At 46.6% G+C, this 27449-nt stretch overlaps 2 protein-coding genes and 1 long non-coding RNA gene across 3 annotated transcripts; 2 read left to right on the plus strand and 1 right to left on the minus strand.

Moving 5' to 3' along the window:
• Nucleotides 1-675: 675 nt before the first annotated feature.
• Nucleotides 676-2016, minus strand: LOC135391359 (uncharacterized). Its single transcript, XR_010421909.1, has 3 exons — nucleotides 1952-2016; nucleotides 1324-1384; nucleotides 676-939 (listed from the first exon to the last, which is right to left on the minus strand). It is a non-coding gene; the product is annotated as an uncharacterized LOC135391359 (long non-coding RNA).
• A 369-nt stretch (nucleotides 2017-2385) lies between these two features.
• Nucleotides 2386-26570, plus strand: LOC135391357 (2-oxoglutarate and iron-dependent oxygenase domain-containing protein 3-like). The gene is made up of 8 exons (XM_064621608.1): nucleotides 2386-2815; nucleotides 2880-3094; nucleotides 3172-3247; nucleotides 4726-4833; nucleotides 4944-5003; nucleotides 7971-8124; nucleotides 23284-23407; nucleotides 25915-26570. Exons 1-8 carry the CDS (start codon nucleotides 2766-2768, stop codon nucleotides 26052-26054), a joined length of 927 nt encoding a protein of 308 aa, XP_064477678.1. The 5' UTR covers nucleotides 2386-2765; the 3' UTR covers nucleotides 26055-26570.
• Nucleotides 20311-22682, plus strand: LOC135391358 (uncharacterized). The gene is made up of 2 exons (XM_064621609.1): nucleotides 20311-21178; nucleotides 21651-22682. Exons 1-2 carry the CDS (start codon nucleotides 20904-20906, stop codon nucleotides 22216-22218), a joined length of 843 nt encoding a protein of 280 aa, XP_064477679.1. The 5' UTR covers nucleotides 20311-20903; the 3' UTR covers nucleotides 22219-22682.
• Nucleotides 26571-27449: the final 879 nt, after the last annotated feature.

Consider the following 27449-nt stretch of genomic DNA (forward strand, 5'->3'; position numbering starts at 1 on the left):
TGTTCAGAGTACGTCGACTGTTCCCAACTGCTGTCCTGAAAAGTCTGTATTTTGTGCTCATCCAATGTCATTTGCTGTACTGCGTAGAATCATGGGGGCACACGCATCAATCTTATCTTAAACCGGTTGAGGTCTTGCAGAATAGAGCAGTTCGCATTATATCCAATACATATAACAGACAATCTTATTCATGCATATATAAGACGTTACACATTTTACCTTTCACTTTACTACGCTTTGAGCAAACTGTGTTAATGGTTAATTTTTGCATACTAAATAAGGGAATAATTGATGGTATCAAGTTAGTTTCAGTTAATCGCACAAGCCGTACTGTATTGGAACATCACTTTATTGTACAGTGTTTCTCAAACATATATGGTAAGCGCCTTCTCCAACACCAAGGGGTCATAAAGTGGAACTCCTTGCCCCTTGATGTCGTTGTAGCCAAACACTTCAAATTAGCCGTCCGGAGGTTTCTGTTCGAGTCTTGTTGAATATCGTTATAGTGATGTCAGTAAGAAGGATTGATGATATATATTTATATTTTTGTTATTGTGTAATCTTAGCGCTTGTATAAATGTGTGTTTCCTCAGCCAATCTCTTTCTTAATGTAACTGCCGCGTTTGAATAACTAAACGTTGTAAACTATTATCGAATCGCACTAGCTTGTAGCTATGATCCGACTGATATATAGTGCCTTACCATGTATATTACGATGTTGTCAGTTTAATAAAAAAAAAAAATTCTGAGAGTGTACTGTAGAGGCTGCTTAGATCTACAACAGTTCATACAAGGTATTATATACTGTGAATGCCTTTAAAAATCCCATGTGACACATATGCCTTTACTTTCTGGAGGTGCTGTGGCAGTCAAGGTTTGTGGGCATTACGCAGGTTCTGCACCCATTTCTTGAGTATGTCGAGGCAGCTGTGAAGTAACCTGCATTGATGAGTATTATTCCAATTTTTATGGTGCATCGACAACAAAGGAAATAATACATCAGAAGATTGGTTTGGGTGCAACGAGTTAAAAATGAATATGTTGTTTAATAAATGCATTGGACAAATGTTAAAACATCAGTTTGAAACATAGTTTACAATCCCTGTATCTTCTAAAAATTAAAAAGATTACAAACTCTTCTAAAAAGAATTATAATATCTAATTACTATATCGCTGGGTGAAGGAGCCTAAAGTCTGAGGTGTGTTTCTGATGTGAACATGTAAGAAAACATGCAAAAGTGAGAGAGGCTAACCACAGTGCGTGCACTGAGGTTGTTCCTTCCTGTAAAGTAGAAACCAGTGGATGAGGAACGTGATACTTACCTGTACACCCAGCCGTATCACACTGCACAGATTATTCACTGGGTAGCCCTCATGACGAAACCTGTATTGAGAGACCACTTTTGCCTTAAAAACTGCTACAAATAGCACGACACGCTGCAAATTATTGCTATCGTAACAAGCTGACGATACAGCTCAGACATAAGGCGTTATTCAAGTCGCGCCACACCACCGTTACGTAGGATTCTTTGTCACAAATCAAACCAAGGCACAAAACAATACCAATACATGAAAAAAGGTGACAATCGTGGTCTCATTATGACGTAATACCGAACTTGTGCGCGAAGGTAATTCAAAGAAATGAATGTGGCACTTGCTTCCGCAGAGAACACCGTGTATCATGCTAGCAATGCATGCAAAAGAGCGCTCGAGTGCTTGCACATATATTGATGACAACACTACCCGTGTAGTGTAACGTGTTCTCCCAAGCATATTATGCACTCAAACTGTATTTGCCGCCGGGTAAAATGCAAGTGTGCTCGATTGAACGTCGGAAGAGCGATCAAGCAACCTGCATCCAGTGCTCGTTTTGGGCAAAAAAACACTTCATAATGGTCAACTAAACATACACAATGGACGCCTATTTATTCCTTGATGAAGAGTGACTCACCTGTATAAATTTAGGCCTTGTATCCTTGCCAGTACGGTTGGTACGACCGTAATCGCAAGAAGTTGCCATGATCGCTGCGGCGACTGTTGTGGGTACAGTAAGATGGCGGCCGGTTTCTTCACGCTCGCGCTCCCAATCCGCGATCCAGCCTTTTACAATCGAGATCAGTGGTTGTGTCTGTCCCTTCGTGTTCCCTAATGTATTGATACGTGTTGTGTTGTTCTTGCTTCTGTGTTCCAGGCTCAGAACATCAATTTCCATATTTTCCAAAGTACTCAACGTATCAAGACGGGCTTGTTGGTACAGGTCCATGATGAAGATTCACAAGGCCGGTCAGGAAGAAATGGTGAACTGACCACTCCCATTTCCCCTTTCCTTACAGTAAACTGCTAGTTGTTACTCACCCCATGGTTTCCAAAGTATTCGCCAAGGTATATGGGTATATGTAATGTATTCGCTTCGAGTTTTGTTTCAGCCTACAAGTCAAGTCAATCCAAGGCGAGTAAATCCGAGCGCCGAGCCACATTTTTCCCTGAGGCATGCGTGTTTGCTTCACGCTGCATAAAACGAATGGGCAGCTTACGTCTGACATTTAGCACGGTCTTCACATTTCTACGTGACGTCGTAAAACGTTAGCAATTTTATAACAGTGGCAAGGTTTAGCAGCAGGTACTTGTAACGCGTGCTTGTTTGACGTTTTGTGTGCATGTATCGTGTGCTTGTGGATGTTGATGCGAAATAAAGTACCAGCGGCTTTAACAGTGGAAGAACGGCGTCGCTAGAGAAACTTCTTATTCAACGTGGCGGTCCGAGAATGAACGCGAAGCGAAGAAAAGGGCCATCAAAAGCAGAGGAGAGAAAAGGGTAGGAAAAAAAAAAAAAACTCTACAACCGCGCATGTATGTACTATCGTTGCTGAACTTTGCAGAAGTGAGCATCCTGCGAAGGCCCCACTTAACTTACGACGAAGGGTAACAGCACGAGTTCTGTTATCTCTTGCACTGATTGCGGTGCTGTACCTGTCAGCAGTTTGGAGGAGTAACGTTTCCACCACATTTGCGAGCTTTAGCGAAAACTTGACTGTGAAGTTCCAGGCTGTTACGTGCTCAAATGACTACATCAATGAGAGTCACCTGTTCCCTGGTACATAACTTTTTTCTTGACACTCCCTTTTCTCTTCCTTGGCGTGTGAAAAGGTAGCTTTGTCGTTTATTTTGCAGAGTGCGTTCCAAGGAGGTGCGGACGAGTGGCTTCAGACAGTGTGGTTACCCCTGAAGAGGTCACAAAATTGCGGCAGTAAGGAGTGCGGTGTAGCACATGTTGCATGAGTACATAACTGACAATTGTCCTGAGCGATAATGTAACTGCAACGTGTTTGTGCCTAAGTTCTCCGCAGTTGCGTTCAGTTACAAAAGGCATGTTTTGTGGATGTAGTGCATAAATTTTTCAGCGTTTATGAGATGGAATTCTTTTCCGCCATTTATGTTACACATTTAAAAATATCGCAAGAACAATTGCACGATGACAAAAGATACTACTTGATATTTCAAAGTTAAGCACTACCTCAGCCCATGGGTGCTGCCAGGATTTTTTTCAGACGGGGAGCAAGGCAGAATGTGTGGCGTGGTGGTTTTCATGGTACGGATTTGCATCTAGTTGTGTGCGTCAACAGTGCCTGCAACTACATTGTCTTGGCTCAACTGGCAGTCTTGGCGCATTGTCTTGGCAATAGGGCCCCATGCCCTGCCGGAACTAAGGACACAGGAAGATTACTCTGTCCTGTCAACTTCCTCTGTCCGTGACTGTGAAGTACAACAAGGAGATCAGACAAATGACCTTGTCTCGGGTATTACTTCACAGTCATGCACCATCAGCTTGTCAGCGCCATTTTGCTTCTGTCCTCTGTTCGTGTTCCATTAGGGCTTAATTTTGAAGTATGAAGAAGAATTGCTGCATGTTACATTACATTTATTGTATAATTCAAACTTATTATCATTAATTATCATTGCATGAAGAGATCATGCACCATGATTAAAAAAATTTGTAAATGAATTGCAGGTCCATAATTACCTAAGAACTAGGTAATTATGGTATAAGGGTATACTAACTAATAATTACTAAAAGGATAATCACTAAAGGGCACATAAAATCCAAATTAGGAAAGCTCCTTCTGGAATGGGAGTGTGCCATTATTTAGGATGGCATATTTACTGGTAAAAGTCTTGCAACATACATACGGCTCTAATCCTGAGGCACTTCCCTGCATATTGCAACATACAGGGCAGTTATACTTGTAGCTTGAAATAACACAAAAAGAGAGATAGAGAGATATATATATACACAAAAGCTGCTTTTAAAACATTTGATGTGAATTCTGTATTCTGCCTCCTGGCTAGCTTTGTAATAAAAATATCTTAAACTTCAGCAATAGTAATTTTTATGTTGGTGAGTTACACACGCTGATTCGCCATATTTTGATCACATTATTCTTCCGAGTTCGTTGAAATTTGGTTTGATGCGGAAATTGGTTATGATTATTGATTATGGTTGATTGGTTATGATTGTTGTTTAATAAAAACAGGAAAACAGAATGTGTATGAGTAAATACAAATCATTTGGTTTTGTATCTTTATCACGCAGACATTGTAACCAATTCTTAAAATTGTGCAAAATTTATGAACTCGCATGTATTGCAGCAAGATATGGGGTAGAAAATTTTTTAAGAGAACTAGCATGCTTGTAGCTTTTACACTATCTTCTTTTCTTCTCCGTAGGATAGTACAAAACGGTATGGCCCTGAGCCGATCCAGCGGTGGTGCATCCATCCTGGATCTACACTCTGGTTCTGTCTCTCATGGCGAGGGGTTTGTTAATATCTATAAGTAAGTATTTAAGTGATAATACTGATATACTTGTGGCTTGTTGCCAAATGATTTCTTTAAATTTCTTTATAGTTTGTTAAAATGCTCTAAGGTGCATTGATACATTTCAGGTTTGCTAAGAAAAAAGGTGTGCAATACCCATTTAACGAAGAGGATTTTCAACTTTATAGGTACAGTTTTTTCTCGTATCTACCAGTCAGTGAGGACATCATATTGCCCACAACTCTTGACATGTGCACATCATACACCCACGTTAGGTTCATGAAGCAGCTTTACTTTGTTCATCACAAACATTGAGAAGGGGCATTAGACCCTTAAAGCCGCTAAGCCTGAGGTGTACCAATGTCGGCAATGATGAGTTGGAACAGCCTGAACCAGAGCTGCCTCACTTTGTCTAGCTTGTCAGCAATGCTTGTCCACTGATTTTGGGTTGCTCATGTTAGCACTGGTTTGACACCTTCCTTTGAGTTCTATCATAGAAAAGCTGGCTTCTTGTTAAGTTTCAGTGTTTTAAATAGAAATTCAAGTGAATTCCTTTGCGTTTCAACATTTGCGAAGCCACATCTCATCCATGCTTCGAGGGAAAGCTGCTCTCGGGGACAGTCTTTTCCTTTCTTTGTTTGGTCTATACTGTCAAACTTCTTTCCAATGAACGCCTTTTTAACGAAAATACCACTACAATGAATTTTTTTCGTGGTTCTGTCAGAGCCACATAGGGCATGGCAGACAACCTCTTTAATGAAGTGACCTTTACCACGAATTTCTTTGGTGGTTGCCTGAGTTTCGTTGTAAAGGAGTTCAACTGTATAACTCAACAAACCATGCAATCTATACCTTGTTGGAACAAGAAATAAAATATTAATGCTCCCTGTACTTGATGAAGCACCTGAATTTTTGCAACCAAAAATTTGTCCCTTGCAGTCAGATATTCAATACAATTCAGCAGCAACATTTGAGATGATCGAGAGAGGACATTCATCATTGAAGACCAGAACTGTGGCAAAGCCAGAGCCGGTTGCGTCACTACAACAATCCTCATGTTAACAGCGCTCTAAGCATGCAGCCAGCAACGTGGCAGTTATAACAGATCATCAGTATCACAGATTTAACTGTTCTATGCACTTTCAGTGGTACAGTAGAACCTCGCTAATTTGAAATCCTGATTAATCCGAAGCACTTGTACCTCACGACCCGCTTAATTTGTAAGATTTTCCGTGGGACTGCCTTGGAGCCTCGCAGCGCCTGCGGCCAATCAGCTGGCATTCCCTTCTCGCCTTCGCTTGTTTCCCGCTATGAGCTGCAGAAGGTCCGCCCCTCATGCCACTGTCACTTTCTGTTATCGTAAAACAATGCTGCAATGGTGTGATGTAGCACCCTGCCGAATACAAGACTCTCACAACAAAAGAAAAGTTGTTCATCACCGACTCTGCAAAGGATGCAACGTGCTCAAAAATGCACCTGGTATGTGAGTTTGGCGTTTCATGAGTGGTTGTAGCTAGAGGGTAGAGGTTGTGGCACTGTACGGGCCTAAGTTTCAGGCCCGGACCAGGCCTATAACGTCTTTTATAGATTTCCAGCCGGGGCCCAGCCCGTACCCGACTGTTTTCATGCTGAGGCCCGGTCCCAGCCCGCCTCTGCTGTATGTGTTCTCGAGGCCCGGAGATGCATTTCTATTTACTAAAGAGCACAGCGCAGCGAGGAGAAGGACGCAGCTAATTGGTGGAGAGTGAGGGGGTCCACTTGAAAGGAGCGGCTGTGTTTCAAGCCGCTCTGTGCTTGCTTGCTTGGGAAGGCAGCGTGCAGCGGCGCGTGGGTGGCATGTGTGTACCTTGCAGTTCAAGAGAGACTTATCTCCGCTCTATTGTGCGTGCACAGGTGTTAGTTCCCCTTTCTCGAACTCTCATGCGAACAAAATAAGTCGGAACACCTAACCTAACTGACCCTTGTGCTGGACTCTCATGCGAACGAAATATGTCAGAACACTTATGCGGCTGCTCCTCTCTGGCTTGGGTCAAGTGAAGGACGCTCCTCCTGTTGCCCAAATCGCCCAACTCCTTTCATCTTGTCGGCAAACATCTCAGCGCGCACGCCACACCAATCGTCCCCAAATATGTGTCAGTTCACATGTGAAATCCAGACCCATTACACGAAATAAGCATGATCACATATAAAAAAGTGATAGTTCTCAGATGAGAATACCATAATATCCCGTACCCAATGAAAAAAAAAAAAAAAAAGTGACACGAAAATTCAGTTGTCCAGTCTCGTGAAATATGTTCGCGTACATGCCCGACCATGGCAGGCATTGTCAAGCCCGTACCCGGCTCGCATAAAAAATGCAAAGCCCGGCCCGCGAGCCCTGCCGGGCTCAGGCTTTCGGGGCTGAAGCCCGGGCCCGTGTAGTGCTCTAATTGTGGCAGCAAGCTACAGTGTGGGTCTTTGCTAGAACTGATAACTGTGAAGAATGTTTCACATCTCCTGAAGAGTGCGGTAGACGGGAAGGCAGTGAGTAATCCTGTGCTGCAACTGTTATGGAGGACGTACTTAAAACAAACTGCAGTATGGCTGACCATGCTATAGGTGGTGGTGATGAACCACTCGTGTCGGCGTCTTCAGAGGCCTTAGTTTTGATTAATGTTGTTCGCAACTCTGTGGAAGTGAATGATACGTGCCGCGACCCGTGGTCCTGACCTATGCCGCCTGGAATGCACGGTTACTTCCTACTCCAGTTACCGTGCGCAGCAGACATGCATGATTTTCTGCACCCTTAGTGCTCTTGCAGCAGTCTACATGCACAATAAAGGTAGTCAACATCTCTGGATTCGCTGAATTTGGCAACCCACTTAATTGGAATTATTTTTGCCCTCCATGCAACTTCAAATTAACGAGGTGTCACTGTACCGTATGCTATACAGTGCTTCTCATATTCTTTATTTCTACCCATAGATTACTTATGCAGCCATATGCTACTGTAGAATATAGACTTCAGATGCACGAGTAGCGATAGAATAAAAGTAAATTAAGCATTGCCAACTTTGCTCTAAAACTGGGAATCTCTCTACTTTTCTTCATTACAGCACATGGCACAATACATGATAGTAATACTAGCCTCTATTTTCACTGTCGTTACGATGCAGGCAAGTGAAGGATAAAGTACACACACTGGTATCTCATCAGTTCGCTGTGCCTCCAAAGCACCTGTACCTCACTCACCCGACATTCTTCTCAGAAATGACAGACCGTGAGGCTCGCACTGTTCATGACAACTACTGGCAAATCCATGTTGACAAGGTTGGTCGCTTTCGTCTCTTACCTCACACAACCATCAAGAAGCTTTAAAGGGGCATTTAGCAGCCTGCTGCACGTTTTCTAGTTATCATGCTCTAGAAGAGAACGCAGGTCACAATATCCAAATACAGGTGAACCATATGCAGGGTGCATCACGTAAGACTTATTTTATTAAATTCACTATTTGTTTTACTTTCTGAAAAGCTGTTGAACATATATCTATTCCCGATGGATCCTACAAGTGGCGGTGGTGTATCAGTAATTATGCTGCTGTTAATTAGCATTCATAATTAATCTTCATAATTAGCGAAAATAGGTTGACCGCGCAATTGCAAAGTTGGTGAGCACAACCCTGAGGAGTGTAGTCGACTAGAATCGAAACCACAGTGCTTTTCTGAGCCCTAGTAAAAAATAGGGGAAAATTCCATATTTTCGAGTGCTCTGCTGTCCCATTTTCTATCGCTCTCTCGCTGTCACACCCTCTGTCAACTGACATCAGGTTGTTCCTCAAGGCATGGAGCCCCCCAACTTCCAAGCATACTGGTCGATACTATTATTTTTGTTTTGTTAAAACCTGGTAGAATTTATCAAGCTGCGTAATCAGTGATTTTATTTGTGTTATCTGCATGGTTTTTGAAGTTCTGGATTGTCAGTTTTATTGCGCGACATTTAGCAGATGATATCACCGAACTGTGTCAAACCAGATAGTGGTGAGAACAAAATCAAAGGTGATAATGTAGGCATCACTATTCCCCCTCACACTCACCCCTGGGGACAAAGCAGGCTGTTCCATGCTTTGAGGAACAGCCTAATGTCAGTTAAGAAAGGGTGACACCGAGATGGGGTGGAGAGAATGGTGCCGTAGGACCTGCGCAACGCTTGAATACCTATTTTGTATTTTCACATATTTTTTACTAGGGCACAGAAAAACACTGCAGTTTCTATATTGTTACGGGTAGACTTTTCAGGGGTGTGCTTTACAACTTTGCAAATATCCTATTTTCACAAATTATGAAGATTAATTCTGAAAGTGCTGTGGTAATTACTGATACACCACCATCTTTGAGCAGGCCCCATCGGGAATAGATACTTTTGTCAAAGAAAAATATATCACGGATTTAATAAAATTCTGGTCAGTCTTACATGATGCACCCTGTATAATAAAATTGAAAATAACCATACTTCGTTCGTTAAATAGCACGATTGATTAAATCAAACTTGTCGAGAAAAAATGTGCAGTCTATTGTAGCGTACGTTGTTTTGTCATAAGACAGGCTTAAAAATAGGAACGGCACTCTTATCCCTGCATATCACGCAAGTTTTTGAGCACAAATGTCATCGCTGTATTAGCAATGCAATTCAGTAGCATAGAAAAAAGTTTTTCCTGAATCATTCCTTCTGATTCAAGCACAGAACGTTTGTAACTCGAAGATAGCAGCATCGCTTTTCTTTTTGCCCTTGGACATGGCACCGATTATCACAAGTTTCTCGCCAACTAACAAAGCCTGAAGCTTTCGGACTGCACTAATCCAGTCGCTTTTGCTATGGAAGCCACGCTATCGCTCCCGTGTCACTTTCATGTTTCGATCTATTCTCTGTGGTCCTTTGCAGGGTTGCCAACATGCTGACGCAAAATACAACCATCTCACTGCCAAAAATGACCAAAAATAACCATATGTTATAGATAGTAGCCACCAAAGTAGCACTCATGTCATGAACGCAAGCATTGTTTTGGAAACACTATGTGACGCAGGAACAAAGCACAGTGGAAAGGTAGAAACAAACAATAACGGCAGAATATGTACACCATAAATCAAAACTCAACTTTTCGTGCCAAGAGGGTCCCTGGCCGTGATTTATCTGGAAACCCACAACACCCCCTAATTGTTTGGTGACACCTCCCTAAGTTTTTTAACTGTACACCCCCTACAAGGGGGGGTCTTGGTATTTCCGCATATTCTCATACAGTTTCTCAAACTTGTTCCTGTGGCGGTGAAGGCTTGGAACACCTTCTCTTCCCCGATACTTCAACTTCAACTTTACATATCGCCGAAAAATAGCAAAGTAGGCTACCAAAATATTACAGAGCAACAGGGACAAGGTAGTACTATCCTTTTTGGCAAAAAGTAACCAGAGTTCGCAACCCTGGCTGATTGCCCGATCGGCCGATTGTGCCATCCCACATGACAGTGCATTGAATCTGGGTAATGGCTCTGACTGTTATATAACCTGTGGATGGAACCTAACCTTCCAACCTGTGGATGGAAGACTGGTTGCACGCATGTAGAGTTGCCTGCCGTATTATCTCAGCAAGCCACTATGCATGATTTATTTATTTATTTATTTAACCACATGAGTGATGGGAAACAGGTACAAAAGGTCACATAATGTGACTTGACAGGGCATCTGCTCTCCATGCATGCAGCAGCAGCTAACAGCCACGAAATAAATAAACAAAAACAGAAAAAGAAAGACATAACAAAATCAATATCAACATAGGGAAAAGATATTCACATCACATAGGACCAAATATTACATCTCAACCAGTCAATGAAATAAGACAATTTTTAGGAAGGGAGGAATGAAACATAAAAGTATTCTTCAACGGAAATACGCTATTCAACAAGGTTAGAAGTGTATGCTGATGTCTTTGTTCGCCATATGTTGCCCCTACATTTTGAGACAAACCAGCTGCATTGCCGATGAGAAGGGTAGTTGTAGGCAGATAATGGTAGGTTGGGTATTTCAAGGAAGGCTGCAGAGTTTTCTATAGTTGCTGTTGTACATGCCAAGGGCAGCCTATGTTGATACACATGACCAATGATGAAGATGCATCCCCGCAGATTTTCTGCTAAATCTTGGGAGATATACAATTTCACTGAAGCAAAGCTGGCATAGTGGTTAGGGTGGCCGCTTTCCACGGCCTGGGAGGTGGCACGGGTTCGAATCCTGTCACCGGCTGTGCTGTCTGAGGTTTTCCCTGGGTTTTCCGAATACTTTCCTGACGAATGTCAGCGCAGTTCCCCTTAAAGTCGGCCCAGGACGCATACTAACCCATCTGTCCATCACTACATCCTGCTGTCCTCTCTCCATCTGTCCACGTCTGTACGCCGCTCATAGCCACAGTTGCTTCGCGGTGCTAACACGGAATTTAAAAAAAACTATAAAGCAACACTTAGGCAAAATCTCCAGTAGGAGTTAGTGACGCGGCAGAGTTGTACGACGTGACAAAGAGGGTAGGCGATCCTAGAGTTGGTTGTGGACCGGGTACAAGTACGATTTTCGACACGGCGGCAGCAGACGACAGTGACATTTGGGCCTATCAGGACATCAGAACTAAAGTCCCGAGCTTTCTGCGGCGGAAAATTAAATTTTCCGTGAAGTGTGACTTACAAATCCGCGGGCAACAGAAAACAATAGAAAAATGAAGTTTCATCATTCTCCTAGGATCACGCAAATGCGCAGAGTATAAGTGAATCTCAGTTTACCATAAGGGATACAGCTCGTTGTCTATGGAACTGCCGAACGTCGGTGGTGCACAATGGCGCATTTATGAATGCGAAAGCTATAGAAAAATCTTTAACCTACAATGGGCCAACTAACCAAGACTAACCCAGTTTGATGTAAACTGACAGTCCAAGAAGTGTGAGGTGAAGCCAACTTGCAGAATGGTGGCACCAAGTGAAGGAATGCTCATACTTATGTAATATGCTGAATATTTCACACACACACACACACACACACAAATACAATTCTGCGGGAAATGTTCCGTTCCGCGAAGCGTGGCAAATTCCGTGAAATTTCACGGAAATCTTGGGGCTGTAATCAGAACTTTTGCCCACTGTTTCGCTTTGCTGTGACGGTGTTGTGATCAGTGTGGGGTCATCTGTGCAAGGCTCGTAAAGTATTCATGCCATGAATTAGTGGTATTTACAGTCCATTCTCGCGAAACGGTAGCAGTGTTCTGGTCTGCAATATATTACATCATATTCACTGCCATAATGTAGGTCCTCAGGTTTTGACCGCCCATGCAGTCGCATCATATACATTTGGTGCTTCAAAGTTATCGTGCTGCGTGAGCATTATTTGTACCAAATCCAAGGGGACAACTACGTGTTTAACGAGTGCTCACATACTTGGATAATCATGTGGCCTCTATCCTGTTCACCTCCTCTCACGCATAATGATGTTGTATTCCTGGAAACCGAAACTGAACCCGTTGCAAGTCCACACTGTAGGGCCACGTGCAGTGGAGTAATTGGGGTCGATGCTGAGCTGCTGGCGGGCTTAGCGGCCACCATCGTCAGCTTACATCATTATCAAAATAAAGTTGTTGTTAGTGACCCAGATGTGCGCTGACAGTTGTCCTTCCTGTGCTCTCGGCGTGCGTGGTTCCAGCATATCTTGGACTTCAATATCCAGCATATCTTGCACTGCGATATCTGCTGATATAACCCAAAGTACGTGCTCATTTCAGGAATAAAAATATATGGCGTTAAAAAATCTGCTGTTCTACGTTTGCGAGAATACCTGTTACATACTCCCTTGCAAAGCGACGTTCCTCAGCAAGAAAGGTGTTCACAAGCGACCCCATCGACCTTGTGAGAAGGGTTGAACACGTTGCCCGCGTTCGTGTCAGGGTCGTGAGCTCTCAATATAGCTTACAGTCACTATATTGTGACTGTAGCGTGCATTGCGCGTGGCAGTGGAATTGAAGCCAATGGAGGCAGTGCTGCTGTCAGCATGCTTTACTTACCTACCAAACACATCTGGCGCCTGTGCCTTGCACGAGCGTTAGAGATTCAGTTGGGCACTTGCCAGCCTTCCGAACGGTTGTCGTTCTGTAGTGTCACAGCACCGGAAGCACAGCACCGGAATCTGTACCACCTACGAGGGGTGTTGAAGTCACACCGGGACAATTCGCTGTTCGATGTGCGCGCTCACCTCGTTGTCGGCCATCTGGTCCAGCACGTGTCTTCTGTTTTGCACAAGCTTTGGACCACCGCGTGGTGAACGCGGAGGCCTGTCGCGTGTGAAAATGGCGAAAAAGAAGTAGCGCGAGCCATTTGTACACTCAAGAGACAGATATAGTCCCGGTTTGACTTGAACACCCATCGTAGCCTAATTAAATGTATTTTATTTGGAGTAAAATTCTGCAAAGCACCATGATCAGTGCAGTGTTCTTGGACAGAAGCGCCGCTGAAGACAGAAGAGAAGGAAAGGAACAAAGGGCGCACACTTGATAGAGTATAGAGGCCATTTCCTTTGTGGCTGAAGATGAAGAAGAGTATATGATTTCGGAATGTATGGTTTCGGATTATGAAAGGTGGCTGTTGGATGACTGCGGTCTGGCACTGTCGTTGCTCATATTCGGAACCCAAATGGGGCGAAGATACTACAAAAACTGGCGACAAGGATTCTTACTTGAGTGACCACAGGACCTGCGCGCAAGCAAGAAACTCACGGCAGAAGCGAAGAAAGCTCAACGCGACGCTGGCGAGAAGAACAACTGACACACCCTACGGGGCTAACATTCAAGTAAGTCACATGGAGGCTCTTCTACCAGCATTTCCGTAGCTCGATCCGCACTCAGGCGCGTCGTTGTTAGCACAGCGCTGGTTGAAGTGGCACACCCGCTTCGAAAACTTTCTCTTGGCTGCAAACATCATAGACGCGCCACTCGCAACCGCGCCATGTTGCTCCATATTACGCAGGGTAAGAGGTGTACGATATCTATCGAACGCTGCAAAACACGGGATCAGACTGTGGCACAGCTGCCGCACGCCTGAAGGACCACTTCGCCCCAAGAAGAACGCCGTGTACGAGCGCCACGTGTTCCATCAAGCACGGGAAGACGCAGAAGAAAAAGCGCTGGATCTATTCCATGTACGACTGAGAAGACCTGATGCGACGTGCGAATTTCCAGATATTGATAAAGAGCTCATGTCACAAATTATCGAGTAAACAAAGTCTCACAAACTGCGTCGTCTGCACTCCGCGATCCTGATATCAAGCTGGAGCAGCTTATAGGGATCAGCCGCAGCATAGAGGTCGCCGAAATCCAAGCCGCAACCATCGAAAATCCCTCAAAAACATACTTCGTACAGTAGGTAGAAGCCAAGAAAACACGGAGTGGTGATGCACCCCATAAAGCAGGTGACCACGTTATATGCTCCCTAGGCTCTTTGCAAGAAACAAATCTCAGCTAATAAGCTCTCAGTTGTGACAGTAAATATCAACGAAACGCCACTAGAATTCCTTCTGGACACTGGTGCAGGTGTCGACGTTGTCGGCAAACAGACCTGGCGTGAGCACCTTCGAACACCGCTGGAAACAACGAAGACACGATAGGCCCTCTATGGTGTCACCCGAGATATTCCAGTTGGGGGGACATTCACAGCATTGATCAGCGTCCAGGGGATGAGCGTTCAAGCACCGGTGTACGTCGTGAGAGGGCCACAGGTACCTCTGATGAGCTACAAAACAGCCACAGAGTTAAAGCTTATTAACACTGTGCAAACGGTAGCCGTAGAGGCTGGGCCGGTGCGAGGGGTGTGCGGGGCCTGTTTCACACGATTAAGTGCATACCTGGATATTAAAAAAAAAAGTAATCTCTGGTTGAGGGCTTCGTGCGCGGGGCCTAAGGCGGTCGCCTTACCCTAGCTCCTCCTATCGCCGGCGCTCTCTGAAGTGGACGTGGTACCAGCGAAGGGGAGTTGAGGATGGATCTCTGCTTGCTGGGGAAGACGAACGGTCGTGAGAGTGGAAATGACGGCTGTGGGAACGCGGCGGCGAGGGAGTGCGGGAGTGCTTGAGGCCAGGATCGTCCGAGATTGCGAGAGTGCCGCCACACATTCACACGGAGATCGGATATGTCCTGCGAGAGCGTCTCGTGTTGGGAGTTCAGTGGATCCTAAGGCGTGCTGTCAACATGGTGACGGGGTGGACAACGTGAAGTGTCGGCAGACGAGGCAGTGGTAGGGCCGACGACCTCCATGACCTTGTCTGTCTGCTGCGCAAGGTCTTGAAGAGGCAAGCCAGAGGCGGGGGCCAACATAACCTGAGCTTACTGTGGTAGCTGCTGAAGGAAGAGCTCCCGGAGAACATTGCCGTCGAATGCGTGCGCGCGATCGGGCGATCGCCAAGTAAAGTTTCCATGAATCGGAGCAGCTGGGTGGGGCGGCAGTCGCCCAGTTCTTCAGCCGTAAGCATTAGTTGTAGACGCTTACACTGGGACATGGTGGTCCACTCAACGATGGCAGACTTGAGCCTTGCGTAGGGATCTTGGGCGGGATCTTGGCGGGACTGGAGGACGTCAGACTCCTCCATGCCGATGTCGGAGGCCAGCGTGGCGACGATGTGCCGATACATCGTTAGTTGGGAAGATATGCCGGCCAGCTAGAATTGTCTCCGCTTGAATGAACCAGATGCTCGGGTTGCGCGGCCAGAAGGGTGGAAGACGAATGGCAACATGACCCAAGGAGTGCGCTGGTTGATGCGGGGGCAGGGGCTCGGAAGGAGTGGTGCTTGCCTGGGCCGTCGCAACGCCGAGTATCATTGACTCCAAGGCTACTTGTTGGGTCACCAATGAGACGTGACAAGCAAGGGCGGTTGACAATACATTTATTGTCAGCGCCTTGAAGAACTGGAAGCACGTTCATGGCGCGATGTTCGTGTTGAAGCATCAGGCTCGCTCTATGTGACGTTGCGAGCGGAGCTGTTTGTCGTCGTCGCGTGTGTACGGGACCGGCTACTACAAACGTTTGTGAGTATACCTGGCTGGAGGCAAGCTCACTGTGAAGACAGACCACCTATCACTCGTGTCTATCCTCAAGAACCCAAATGCGAAGCTTTCCGCGAGATTAGAACGTCTGAGCCTGAGACTACATCAGTACCTCTTCGACACTCAGCACAACCCTGGAAAAGAAAATCCCGCAGGTTATTTGTCCAGACATCCACCACCGCCCGAATTGAGAGACCTTCGTACAAATGAAAATGTTAATCACAGCTCGTCGGACAAGACAGAAAATCCCGCGACCATATGTGGAAACACAAGAAGTCGAAGCACTTCCTGCAGGTCAAGGATGAGCTAACGGTCACCCTGGGAACATCTTCCTAATTGGAACGAGGCTAGTAATTCCAGAAGGTTATCAAGCACAAGCTGTACACCGAGCGCACCAGGGCCATCAAGGCATGGTGAAAACAAAACAACTGATCAGGGCGAAAATCTGGTTCCCGGGAATCGACAAAAAGGTGGAAGCGGCAATGAAGAACTGTGAAGCATGCCATAGAACCGTTGAAGAGAGGAAAACTTCACTGTTGGTGATGGAACCTTCATCTGATGGACCCTGACAATCAGTAGCAGACTTTGCCGGTCCCTTGCCAGGGCAAAAATGCTTGCTGGTAGTCATAGACGCGTATTCACGGTTTCCCGTGGTCTCAATATTGCATCACTGAATGCGAGAACTGTGGCAGCAAAGCTCAGCGACGTTTTCGCAGTACATGGGATGCCATATGTTCTGAAGACTGACAACGGCCCCCTGACATTCCCAAGCGTCAGTGGTATACATCGCCTCCGTACACCACTGCTGTAGCTACAAAGAAATGGCGTAGTTGAGAGGTTCATAAAGAATTCGAAAAAGACCGTGAACCGCCTGTGTCAAATGGAGTAACTAGAAGGAATAACTTAATGTGAATCTTCTGAACTACAGGGCAACGCCAGGCTCCACGACTGTCATCACTCCAGCAGAGCTTCTGTTCGTCAGAAAAATACAGGTAAGGCTGCCCCAAATGCCGTTGTCGCCGTTGTCCCGCGAATAAGCATACGTGTCTCGACCGTACAACGTAACGGTGGTCCACAAGGAGGTTGTCAGGAATGCTTAATTGCTCAAGCGCATCCTCAATGCCCGCATCAGGACTCCGGAGACTGGGACGCGGTTGGGGACCTGATAGAAACACCATATGAACAAGACATTCCAGAAGATGGGTCCGGCCTGACCCACTGCGCTATAGACACCCAAAGTCCAACACCGCCGGAGACCAGGCGGAACCCGGCGCGTGAAACTTCCGGAAGACTGCTAGGCTATCTTGTCACGGCCAGTTCTGATGCATCTGAACAAGAACTGAATCCATACAACTTCGGTGGCCACGAAATCCAGCCATTTCTAGTGGGAGCACTTCCTGTCTTTCTAGCCATCGGTCGAGACGTGACCAATCAAATTCAGGATAGCATGGTCAAAACCTGGTGGTAGTGCCGAAATAGCTCGCCCTGTTCGGCCTCACAGAAGCGGAGAATGTCACGACTACCTCTGGGGGGGGGGGGGGGGTAGTGTGTCCGAGGTCGACTTCTAAGGGAACTGTGTCGACATATGTCTGAGGGCAACCCCAGACAGCACAGCTGGCACCAGGATTCGAGCCAGGGTACCTCCTTTTCTCAACGTGGCATGGCCAGCGCGCTAACCACTGAGCCTCGAGTGCTAAAAAAAAAGCGAGAGAAAAGCAACTCTCCATCATACAGCGTGTTAAACTTCCATGGCAAAACGGCGCTGTTCGTGGCTCTCCAGATCCTAGGTTGGGAACACGGTATACTGTAACAGTGCACGGGCTGTCATTTTTGGGACATATTCCCGCGGCCTGGCTCTGACGGACGTACAGCTCAGCTCCGAGTACCTAAAAACAGAAAATACAATAGCTGGAGGGCTCCACTTGGCACTGGTTGGAATACTGAGCAGGTAAAAGACGCAGCGCTTACGAAGTGATCTCGGATGATAGTCCTAACTGGTGTACAGTGCGTGTGCAGATAAGGTGTGCCCACATTTGCGCTCGTAACATGTTGCCTGCTTACCGGACGACACAACGACGCACGTATGCGATCAAGACAAAACGAAAAAAAAAAGTAATAGAATGAAATAGCAAGTGGGAACCAGACTCTGCATAAGAAAAGAGACAGCCACGCAAACTTTGCTCTCCGTGCATTTCCCCACATAGATGCTGATTTGTGTTATTTCGGTTTCTGTACCGTTAGCTTCCTTTAGCGGTGCCCGCACACAACTCTCTGGAGACTGAAAAAGCACAATTCTCGTGTCGGACCCTACTCCTGAGGACGGGAGTAAGTACGACAGTAAAGCAGAAATAGTAGACCAGTCTTGGAGTGTTAAGTTGGTGTTTCACGTCAGCGGAGGTGCTGGTTAGTTTGGTCTGCCATGGCATAAGCCACGCAGCTGGTGACTTCTGAGTAGCCTCTCTGATCGGCATCGCGTACTCTCGTCACCAGGACTGGGGTACGACATGGGAATTCTGGCTTGCTCCTTCCGAGACTGCCATATTGACATCGCCTATTCGAAATGCAAGAGCAAGCTTTGCGTTGCTATTGTAGTTTATTACGCGGAGTTTTGTTACCACGATCTTTTGTTGGTTTTTGTCGCAATAAATGCGTCGTCGATTACCACAGGATGCTCGACCGGTTTCGGGGATTCCACTGGATTGCTAAGAAACCAAGCCAAGAAACATACAACCTGGGGAAGTCTTCAATGTTTCCACCTCTCTATCGACTGGCGGCTCAAAGTACCACTGTCCCTGAAGCCGTCGTGCTAACGAAAGAGCGTAGGCGCCGTGGTAAATTTATTTAATTGTCCATGCTTTGGCATGCAGTTATGTTCAATTCTTGATCTTCGGATCTTGATTTGACTTGAGCTCCATATTATCATGACGGTATCATAGAAGACGACGACACAGAGTCCTTTGTATTCCCCATACCGTAAACATGGGGCTTACTTCAGTTTTCGCCAAATTAGTGGAGTAGGCTATCTTTGGTCACCTCCTGCGATTCGCAGATGAGCACAATTGGTTCTCCCCCGTTAGAATTGGTCTCTGCCCGCGTTGCTCTCTCCGAACATTTCGCACTCATCACCCTGGACGTGTCGAAAGCCTTCGACTCAGTTGAATCTGCCCTTCTCCCCCGTTCTCTGGCTTTTCTGCCCGTTCCCCCCTATATCTTCTCCTGACTGTCATCCTTCCTAACTCACCGGTTTTTTTTTTTCTGCAGTGACGGTAAATCCACATCTGGGGCATCAGCAGAACCGAGGTGTCCCCCAGGGCTGCATTTTGCCCTCACTCTCATTCCACTGCACCCTGATGTTTTGGTAATTGTACATGCTGACGACATCATCTTTTTGGCCTCTTCCCCATCTGACCTCGCGCTACCAACTACAGTCGCTTCTTCAGCACCCTCTTTGTCCACTTATTCTTGGCTACGATCGCTTCATCTTGTCAACAATGCCAAATGTACCGTCCCGTTTTTCAGCCCTTCTTACATCTGTTTTGACCTTGTGATTGGCAACTCTGTTCTGCCCCGCGTCTTTAAACTCAGGTATCTACGCTTATGGTATGACGGATCCCGCTCTATGTCAGCCCATGTCGACCACCTCACTACCCGGGCCTCCCGCGCCTTAGGCTTCATTGCTTCATTCAGCAGCAGGCGGTCAGGTCTTCGCCGACCTGCTCTCCTGCAGTATGTGAGTCCCATACTTGAATTCGGCTGCATTCTCTTTTCCGGCCGCTCGCAGTCCCACTTTCGCCGTCTCCTGCTACTTGAGCACAAGGCTCTCTGCCTTTGTTTGGGGACTTTTTGCACCCCCATTCCTGTCTTGTACGTGAAAGTCGTATTATCCCTCTTTCGAGCAGATTCCAACTTTTAACCGTGCGCTCTTTCCTCTCTTGTCTCTATAGTCCCCAGCTTATTCGTCTCGCTCTTTCAAAATTTTCTGCATCGCGACTTTTTGCAACCTGCCTTGGAATTCCCGCATGCATCCTCAGCTTTGGTTTACCGAGCATCTCTTCCTTCAGTTTGCATCCCTCGTACATCTTGTTCACCCGCACTGGCATCGGGATCATCTTCCCGCGCTTGAACGTCTGCGAAAGCATTCGCACCCCTAATTATATTCCGGTTTACTTTGTGGACCTGGCTATTCTTTTTGCTCTTCGGGCTGCTTCCCCGAACCACGCACGAGTCTATATCTTTTCCGACTGCCTGTCATTAATCACGAGTGCTTGGAGTCAAACGATGCCTCCCTTGAGTTCCGGTTCCTTTCCTATTTCCGTCCCCGTTCCATTCTCCAAAATGAGACACTCCCCATAATGAGGCTGCAGACGACCTTGCAAGGGCGGCTCTCTCCTCTACCTAGCTCGCTGTCTTTCCTTCTCTCCCCAAAATTCTTTATCTCGTGTATAAGCACTTTGATTTCCTCCTCAGGTCTTCTTCGGCTGGTGAGCTTCTTTCTCGTCCTCAGAGGTCTCACCTATAGCCTTGCCCTGGCCCTACCTGCTGTGCAGCTTGCACCGGATGGAGTCCCTCCTAATGTTCTTCCGTTGCGGCGTCCCTCCCCTAAACTTTCTTTTCCGAATCTTCGTACTCCTCCCCGTTTGTCTGCGTTGTGTGCATCCTCTCGACGATTGACCACTTCTTCCTCTCGTGTCATCGTTACGTATCCCCCACGGAACGAACACCTTCATCACCATTCCTTTTCGTGCTCATAGCATCCCCATCAGTTCTGTCTTTATTCTGTCATTCTGTCACACCTCCATAGCCGCTTTCCTCCCTCCATTCTTTACTGCATCATTTCGTTTCCTCTTCATCTCAATGTTTCTCACCTACACGAACCTACTCATCTCCGTGGTCAATTCCCATTGGGCTATGCGCCACTCTTAAAGAAGAAGAAGAACAAGAATCTCTGCGAATCTCCCTTTGTGGATCACTGCCGCACTGTGAAGAGGAAGAAGGAACAATGTCGAACCTTGCCGCGACGCTGCCTTTTCTCCCGTTCCTGTTGGTGCAACTGGAAAGCTGGAGCGGCGAGATTAGCGTGTTAGATGCCCGAGCAAACAGCCACTACCACGAGGGCTACGCCTTTACCCTATGGAAGCTGCCGTCGGCCGTGGAATGTAGAGACCCCAGGCGGCAGGCAGTCGCTCTCCGTGAGACCACTTCGCCCTTTTGGCCCATGCCACTACGGTTCAAGCAGCTCAGAAGCGGGTTCTACTGCTTCACAGCCATCAAACGGTACGGACAACCCCCGGGTACATCGCCACAACGTTTAGTGCTTTGCGGGAGTGTGATTGGATCGTTCCACCGCGGGGATATAATAATAATAATAACGCTTTTTTATCACGTGCTTAAGAGCAGCCTCGAGAGCCTTTGTGTTGGCAGGTTGGTTGTGTTCATATGGGGTGAGGCACACTTGTAGGTTGTGCGCGTGCGTGGAAGAAGTGCGAAAAGCTGGGTGCGAATAGTCGGACAAGTATTTTTTCCGCTTGCTTACTTTTTAGAGGGTCTTGTACCCAGATAGCTTTTGTGAGAAGAGCGTGGGCTAAATATTCTTGCTCTGAGCCGTACTAGATCTCTTTTAGCTTAGCCCTCTTCTCATTGCGCACTGTGCTCTCGCAGTAACGCGTAAGCTTATTCATCGGGAGGTCTATAAGGTGACCAGACGTTCCACTCTAACCTAGTGACTTCTTCCTCCTGCACTGCGCAGAAACTGCTACCGCGAATGCCACAATGTCACCTCCGCGGTCACCCAACTTCAGGGCACCAACCCTCCTCCACGTTGCTGCGACGCTCGCGACGTCCACTTCACATGGACTTCGAGCGACAGCGTCTTAGACGTGACAGTCACCACCACACGAGAGAGCGTCGCCTGTCGCCTGTTCCTGGTCACCATTTGGCCGGTGCCTCTGTGGTCTGACGTCTGTTACGATCAGCTCAACAAACGTCGCCATATCACGCATCAGGCCGCAGCAAACTCGACCACAAGCTTCTTTAAGCTGAACAAGAACGAAGCTTTCTGTGTCACTATCATACCTGGATGTTTTGACTGTCATCTACAATGTCCCATGCTTGCCTCCGAGAAGGTTACCATCGGAGCGGAGTTCAACTACATAGCTCCTGCTGAAGGTGAACGTGTCGCTGAAAACGATACATTGGAACCCATTATTCGATTCGTTTTTATTGGAAGCATCTTATTGTTGGCTATGTGGACGGTAGTCATTGTAAGAATCGTAACAACGAGGACAGTGTCAACAAGGGGCCAGTTTGATGTGTAATGTGTCGTCCACGTTCATTGCCCAATTCTTATTTTTGCTGTTGCATATTTCGTAGTGTTTGTTCCAGGATATTCGAAGTCATAAAAGGTACTTTTTAATGTTGAATGCACTTCACAATGCTGTACCCGCGTGTCCGGATCAGCGTCTGGATCCCAAGGTGTTTTTATCTGCAGCCAATGGATATAAGTATTCTCGCGTATACTGCTCTCCTGACACATGCAAGTGTGTGTTGGGGAGGTCGCCCTAGTTTCACTGCTGAGGCTGTGAGGGCGACTGGCGCTAACAGAACTACGCGTGGTCGTCAAGGGGAAGGGCAAAGGGAACTGTGGTGTAGTGGCGTCAGTGGTATTAATATTGTACTGCACGCGCTTCATCTTGTTAGCATTTTCTCTCTCTTTCTGCTTGAGGATTGTGAAGCTGTATGTCCTGTTCATCTACACTGGCAACGAGGATTGGATGACATTGTTGAGCGCGTTCTTGCTGTGGACTATTGCATCTTTGGGGTATTGGGCTTGTAAAGGTATTTTGTAGCCTGTCATCGGTATTTCATGGAACAAGTCAGATGCTACGTTGTTGGGGATTTTGTCCGTTCGCCCAATCTTCCGTTCAACGGGTAGCATCTCACAATGAGGAGTCACCTGTGAGGTCTTTAAAGGCGTCAGATTTCTTTAAAGGCGTCAAGCAGTATGGCATTTCAGTAGTGTAATAAGTTATATATCTAACGAGACTATTTTCGTGATCGTGACTCTCGACGCGTTCAGAATAATCGAAGGACAGCGGTGGTGGACAGATATATGGGAGTCATTTCCTATCAGTGTAACTAGCTTTGTTGGCAGACGTCAAGGAGCAGGCCAGGAACGGCCTGCTGCTGCATCACACAGTTGAAGTATTTAGTTGTTTCGTTGTGTGTCTTGGTTCAAACGCAACGTAAGTATACTGAAACAGAGCGAACCCATATTTTACCCGAATAAGCGTGACGATAAGCGGTCTGACGACCCCTTGACTACGACACGAGATTCCCACGGCTCCCCTTCGTTGACTGTAAGACGTATGTTACCATTGCAGGAGACGTACGGGTCGTTTCACTACACTTCGCTGGTGTACCTGTCCGACTATGGCCAGGACTTTGAGGGGGGTCGCCTCATCTTCGTTTCTGACGCTGGAAACGCCACGGTGGAACCTAAGAAAGGCAAGTCGCTTCGCGCTGCGCTTCTCTTATCATTCGCTGCCCATTTTTAAAGCACGTTTACGTCAAGGCAGAGAAACATGCCTTTTATGGATATATATTTTGAGTACAGAATCATGTTTGCTGGCATAGCGTTTCCCTTCTTGCTTTTTTTAGATTGCTGTCGTTGTTGTGCTCAGTTATGTTTACATCGATGCTGGAATATGCGCACAGTTCTTATTCTTGCATTTATATGTCCCTCCTTCCACGGCGAGTCAATCGCCAGAAGTGTTACAAATAAATAATAAATAAACATGCCCTCATTTTGGTGCTAAATGTGCTAAATATTCCGCCTTTCCTTGAAGGCTGTTCCATTCTTCATAAAACTGTTCTCTAAAATTCACTTCTTTTAGAAGTGAATTTTCTAGACCCCTGTGTTCTACCCTGAGCTAGTGAACACTCCAAACACGTCTACCATTTAATATTAACAATCAGGATCACATGATGATGATGATTAACACTACATCTTCTTCTGTTACCTCTCTGACCAAAAAGGGGCAGCGCTGAGAGCTTGGGGGAAGAGGTTTTACGACACATTTATGCAGTGGTTCGTCACACTTATACAGAAAACCGTCCCGATTCTTTCCAAACTGAATTCGGGACCGAGCTTTTCTTCGGCAACTGGAGTTTCGTGATTCGGTCGGATCTGGCTTCCCAACTCGGGGGGGGGGGGGGGTATGTTTATTAAAGACAAAGAAAGGGCAAAAGGGCAGACAGGCCAAGGCCGTCTTGCTATCCCCAAAAGAGAAAAACAGAAAAAAAAAGAAAGAGAAAAAAAAGCAGAAAAGGAAAAGAGAAAGTGGCAGGGGACGATGGGGTGGCTCAAAGGCTCTCAAGGTGGGGTGGCTGATGGGGTGACTCAAGGCTCAAAGGCTGCTGAGCAGCCCAGTGTCCTTCAGGTAACACAGGAGGGCTTGGGTGACTGCCCACTGTCTGGAGTGCCGGACAGGTCCCAGCAGCGTCGCCAGGGAAAGTTCCCTGTGGCCTAGGGAAGTGAGATTTGTGGCGAGGACGGCTCGGGGGCCGGCGTACCGCTTGCAGTGCAACAATAGATGGCGTATGTCGGCGACAGCAACACAGCAGGGACACATCGGGGACGTCCGTCTCTCCACCTTAGAGAGGAGCAGCGGGGTCATGGCAACATCGAGGCGTAGGCGATGGAGGATCGACTCCTCCTGTCGCGACAGCCGCTGGGAGAGGAATTCTAGTAACGCGAAGAAGTAGCAAGCATCCAATGGCTATTCAGCCGGAAGGAGAATCATAGCAACAAAGACGTGACAAACGGGCCGACTGTTTCCGCGTCTGCGATTTCTCCTCCGATATGAATGCGGGGATTACGTATCTCATTGATCTGGCAAGTTGAAAGGTTATGTGCCGAAAGGTCAGAAGTCTTCTGCCGAACTTCGGCTTCCAGTTCGGTTGCACGCGGTGATGCACCGGAAAAAGTTCATCCCGGAATTCGCTTTGGACAGAATTCGGCTAGTTTTTCGTGCCGTGTGGTCTAGCCTTTAGGGTAAAGTGTTCTTCTGTTCTTCCATTACTTTACCCACAGTGGATGAAGAGCATGTTACGAACACGTAGCTGTGCGCGTGAGACGACAGCATGTAAGGGCTTGAATTGCGAATCATATATCTTTTTATTACTGAGACTTTAATTCCGCAATTGCAGTCCTCGCGCTGAGAGAGAAGTTCGTAGGCGGTACATCAGTCAGATTACAGAGAAGGTGCAGTGGTGCAGACCATGATGGGCATAAATTCAATATCCATTCTCCATAAAGGCAAAGTCAGCTTGAAGCTGCTGTTGCATCATTCTTAAGGCAGAGCAATTATAAGAACAAAAAAAAGATAAAAAAACGAGGAAATGTTGCTGCTTGTTCCGCCAATTGATGGAAAATATAAAAAATGTTGCAGCAGCTCCTTCAGTATGTGATTCTGATGTGGTGCCTGCAATGGCGTAATCGTCAGCAACCAGGATTCCTCTCCGTTGTCTGCTCTGCCTTGCACTGCCTAAAACTGTGAAATTTGGTATTTCATAATATTTGCACCCGCTACTCGAACACAATATTCCTATCCTACACGCATTTTCAGACGAAATCGTGGACATCACGTTGTGTTCCCAACTATTACTATTATTCCTAAACTGGTTCTTCATTTTCAAAGTAGGTCCTGTCACGTGTCAAAGTCGCCATGCAAATCTAACCAGAACGATATTACGTCTTCCTGGGACACTCAGACTCAAATCCACTGAAAACCTTATGTAATGAGTGTGGCTATTCAGTTCTTATACTTCAACTTCGCTTCAACCCTACGCTTGGTAAAGCCGTGGCAGTAAAAAGACAGAACTGCGCTTCCACCCTCAATGGGTCGAGGGAAAGTAGGACGGGAAGAACTTAGGCGCTTCTACTTCACTTCAACTTTTTCTTCTTGTATTTGTCTGGATGCCTGAGTGCAATGTGCCTGTGACTTGCGCAGGACGCATCGTGTCTTTCACCTCTGGCTCGGAAAATCCGCACCACGTAGAGAAGGTTATGAGAGGGGTTCGCTATGCTCTGACGGTCTCCTTCAGCTGCGATCCTGCTAAGGCCATCGAAGACCCTCGGCCAGCCGCCTAGGCCGCGTAGCCATCAATATCATCACCTCTGCATGGTGCGAGTGCTGAACACGGTCATTGTGCAAGTCATGCGTGCGTGGCGCTGTTCCGTCTAATGTTTTCTCACCTTGCCGAGAATCAGATCAGCCTCTGACACAGAACGAAATTGAAAGTGGTTCTTCGATATAATGGTAGACAAATGATGATGATAGGTCCGAAGTGGACCCAGAAATGCCAACAATAATAAAGCTAACAGAGGTAATATGAGTATAACACACTGACGACTACACAACCACATGGTACATACAAGACTAGTGCACGGTGGTGGGGAGGAAAAACGACACCAGAACGAAATCTCTAAGTGCATATTCCACAGTGTCTCATCTATGATAACTAATGTTCATCCTATTCCTTATTATTCATTTCCTGCCTATAGTGTCACAGGCAAACACAGGTGCCGGAACACCTGTTACGGGTCCAGTGCAATTTAATACCTGATTTTGTGCACGTCATTTCAATAAATCCTTACTATACCCTACGTTGTTTGAGCTTTTTTATTGCAATGTCATTATGGTCACTATGTTTCGCCTTAGTCGAAAATATTCAGCGCATTGCAGACAAGTGGCATATGCTCTGCGGTTTGCGCTGCTGTGGCCTCCTGCTGTAGATTACTTTTTTTTTAAATATTTTGAGGTGAGGGGGTGACTGGGTGGGTAACGTTATCTTAATCATGAGGTGTGTTGCGCAAGAAGTGGACAGGACGAGACACATCTATCAATTGTGAGTGGCAGATGTGAAGCCACTAAGGCATGTGTACAAAGGTAAACAGCAGAAGTTCGAGGGCTGCTCGTAGTGTGCTGGTGGCTTGTATTTTGATGTTGGCAACAGCAGTGATTGCCACAGCATGAAGCCCATAAGCGTAAGCTAAAACTGTACAGGTACTTGTGAGTAGAAACAAAGGCTCTACCCTACAGACACGTACGTGAGTAAGAAATAAAACATGATCAGGTGGTGAGAACTGAACGTTTCTTAAGAGAGTGTTTTGGGGGAGGCTGTTGAACATGGATAGCGAAGACAAGTCCATGATGGCCAGGGATCTTAGGATAGCGTTTGTTCAGACAATACGGATTTTGAGTTTGGTCACGAAATAACACGGATTCGGCATTTCGAAACAGTAATTCACTAACTTTACTTTTTTGTGGGTACTGAAAGACGTGAAATCCGTTTCTCGTCAAAGATATGGCAGCTGACGAAACGTCAGCGAGTTCCGGTGGCGGGACATAAACCTGCCCCTCTCTGATTGCCGGTCAGGTGTGCTACCAACGCCCACATCGCGCGCTCGTCAGCATACCAGGACCTCATTCTTGAAGACATTCACCCTGGCCCATTCTCTCTTGCATTTTCTCGAATGCACGCT

Source organism: Ornithodoros turicata, chromosome 4 (assembly GCF_037126465.1).
Source record: "Ornithodoros turicata isolate Travis chromosome 4, ASM3712646v1, whole genome shotgun sequence".
In the NCBI taxonomy this organism is placed as follows: Eukaryota; Metazoa; Arthropoda; class Arachnida; order Ixodida; family Argasidae; genus Ornithodoros; species Ornithodoros turicata.